Source organism: Egretta garzetta, unplaced genomic scaffold (genome assembly GCF_000687185.1).
Source record: "Egretta garzetta isolate BGI_Z169 unplaced genomic scaffold, ASM68718v1 scaffold421, whole genome shotgun sequence".
Taxonomy (NCBI): domain Eukaryota; kingdom Metazoa; phylum Chordata; class Aves; order Pelecaniformes; family Ardeidae; genus Egretta; species Egretta garzetta.
In genome coordinates, this window is record NW_009258680.1 from 4,926 (window position 1) to 7,766 (window position 2,841).

Below are 2,841 nucleotides of genomic sequence, written 5' to 3' on the forward strand. Positions count from 1 at the left end.
GTTGGGCTGGGGGAGCTGAAAGGGCTTTGCCAACCCAAACCATTCCCTGATTCCATGATTTTACAAAGCGGAAGCGGGAGGAGGAGGATGAAGGACCTTTCCTGAGGTCCCACACGCCCAAAGTGGCACTGGCCATTTAAAGATGCCACAGCGCAGGCACCTCGCTATCCGATAAGGGGCAGGGAATTATCTGGAGATCGTTAATTAAGCAGGGAACCTGGCGCTCTCCAGCTGAGGGCCGAGGACAGCGACCGCAGAGCCCTCACCGTGCATCTGTATTTCGTGCAGTCGTCCCAGAAGCGACTGGCCGAGAACTTCTTCCTGATCACCACGGTGAGGCCGTGGATCAGACACTGGCCAACTCCCATGATGTTACCTGGAAAACGAGGATCACGGGGGTGAGCTCCGACCGCCCGGGGTCTGTTCGCTCACAAGGATGCGCGAAGAAGCGGGCAGGGGGGAGGCCAAGGCCTCACCGCCGCCGCCAAGGAGGAGGAGGAGGAGGAAGATGCTTACCTGCAGAATGATAGAGCGGGAGGCAGTTGTAGAGGACGTCCTCCGGGCGCATTCTGTAGGCGTAGTAACCGAAGGCGGCGATGCGGTAATACCTGCGGGAAGGCAGCGCGTGCGCTAAGCCCAGCGAGACGGGTAAAAGCTCGGGGTTTCGTGATGCTGAACGTGCCTCAGGAGGGAGGAACCCCCCTCCCCGCCTCAGGTCCTCACCTGCTGTGCACCACAATGGCAGCTTTGGGCATTCCCGTCGTCCCTGAAGTGTAGATATAGAAGAGGCGGTCTAGAAGAAGGGAAACAGGCGTCGGTCAGATCATCCTCAACCGCCCGGGGAAAACCCCCACGGGGTTTGGTTTGCATTTGAGGCTTCGTTCCTGGCGGCTGAGGGAAATGGGGATGGCCCAGGGACAGCGAGCTGCGAAGGCACAAAGGTGGAGTCGCAGCCTGACGGGGAACCCGCACCTCGTCCATAACGGTAAAGAGGGAACCGCGTACCCAAGGGTTTGCGGGGCGCGGAGGACACGACCCCTAGGCCTTTACGTAAATTGTCCTGGGGCTGGATCAGCACTCCAGGGCAGACATTAACTCTGAATTAATCGAGAGGAAAGAATCCCAGAATCGCAGGGGTTGGAAGGGCCCTCAGAGCTCACCCAGTGCCACCCCCCCACCCAAGCAGGGTCACCCAGAGCAGGGGGCACAGGACAGCGTCCAGGCGGGGGGTGAAGATCTCCAGAGAAGGAGACTCCACAGCCCCCCTGGGCAGCCTGGGCCAGGGCTCGGGCACCCTCCCAGGCAAGAAGTTCTTCCTCCCGTTCACCTGGAACCTCTTCTGCTTCAGGCTGTGCCCATGGCCCCTTGGCCTGGCGCTGGGCACCACTGGGAAGAGTCTGGCTGCGTCCCCGTGCCCCCCACCCTTGAGAGAGTTGTAGGTGGTGATGAGATCCCCTCTCAGCCTGCTCTTCTCCAGGCTGAACAAGCCCAGCTCCCTCAGCCTTTCCTCCTAGGGGAGATGCCCCAGGCCCCCCATCAGCTTGGTTGCCCTCCTCTGGGCTCTCCCCAGTAGCTCCTCCTCCTCCTTGACCTGGGGAGCCCAGCACTGGGCGCAGAGCTCCAGGTGGGGTCTCATTGGGGCAGAGCAGAGGGGGAGGAGAACCTCCCTCGCCCTGCTGGCCACACTCCTCTTGATGCGCCCCAGGACGCCCTTGGCCGCCTTGGCCACCAGGGCACCCTGCTGGCTCATGGTCAGCCAGATCTCAACCTGCGTCTGACACGGGGCAGGAACTGAACTGCGATCATAAAAACCCAACTCTGAAGGGAAAGCCTCTTAGCAGCATCGCTCCCGTACGGGAACCACAGGACCGAAACGGAGCCTCGCACACCTCAGCAGTTCCGTCTAAACTTGTTTTAAAGCACAAAATGCAGAGTGAAGGCCAGTTAGCACCTTCCTCTTCCTCTCCGGAATCCCAACCCCACCACTACTCGTCCTCCCCACAGGCGTATTCCAAGGAAAGATTGGAATTCCAGACCGTGGGGGCTGTGAAATGCTACAGGCGGATCAGAGGGAGCGACCGGAGGAGGGGGCAGGCGGCTGCTTTGCCCCCACCCACGCATTCTGGCGGCTGCTCTCCTCCAAAGGAAGAGCTGTCGTTGGGAAGGCGCCCGCTGCCCTCCTTCAGGTACTGGATACACGACGTACGTAAAGCTCAGGAGCCTCAGGCAACGAGAAACTTAACCCAGAATACCCTGGATCCGGGATCTGGTTTTATTTTTACCCTCGTTCTCCTATTTGCGAGCCCAATGCGGGGTGATTTAATCCCTCCACCTCGCCCAGCTCTCCCGTTTTGCCGTCACTGAGCCCAGCTCTTGCGCACATCGCACTGAGGAATAAAAATTGGTGGCAAAATTACCGTCCAAGCCTTTGACTGGAACCTGAGCCGGGGGTGATTTCGATGCCGCGCTCAGAAGAGGATCGAGGTGCCTGGTCTCCGCAGGAACCACGTCGGGGTTATAATCGCCGGAGCAGAACTTTGCCATGTTCTTCCCCAACATCCCGTTCACTTCCGATATCGCTGCAGGACAAAGCCAATCGCTTTCGCACTGCTCTAAGCAGCGGTACAAATAATCTCTGCCACGCCCTATCGTGCCCCCAAAACCACCCAGGGACCTGAAGAACCTGAAAATACTGAGGTCGCACCCCTTTGGAGGATGCCCAGGCCCAGGAAAAACCCAAACAAAAAAGCGCCGCAAAAAGTGCCTCTCCCCCTGGCCCACCCCTTCCTGATCCTCAAACGATCCAGAAGGGATTTGAGGAGATGATTCAGGGTAATAAAG

At 59.1% G+C, this 2,841-nt stretch overlaps 1 protein-coding gene across 1 annotated transcript in view; it reads right to left on the reverse strand.

Moving 5' to 3' along the window:
• The window catches only part of LOC104135291 (long-chain fatty acid transport protein 1), a gene marked incomplete at its 5' end in the record, with an annotated part of 7,385 nt that extends 4,544 nt beyond the window's left edge, over positions 1-2,841 (reverse strand). The window contains 4 exons of the mRNA XM_035888676.1: positions 267-376; positions 517-608; positions 724-793; positions 2,418-2,841. Of these exons, the coding sequence (XP_035744569.1) occupies positions 267-376; positions 517-608; positions 724-793; positions 2,418-2,841 (696 nt within the window). The remainder of the gene's footprint in view (positions 1-266; positions 377-516; positions 609-723; positions 794-2,417) is intronic.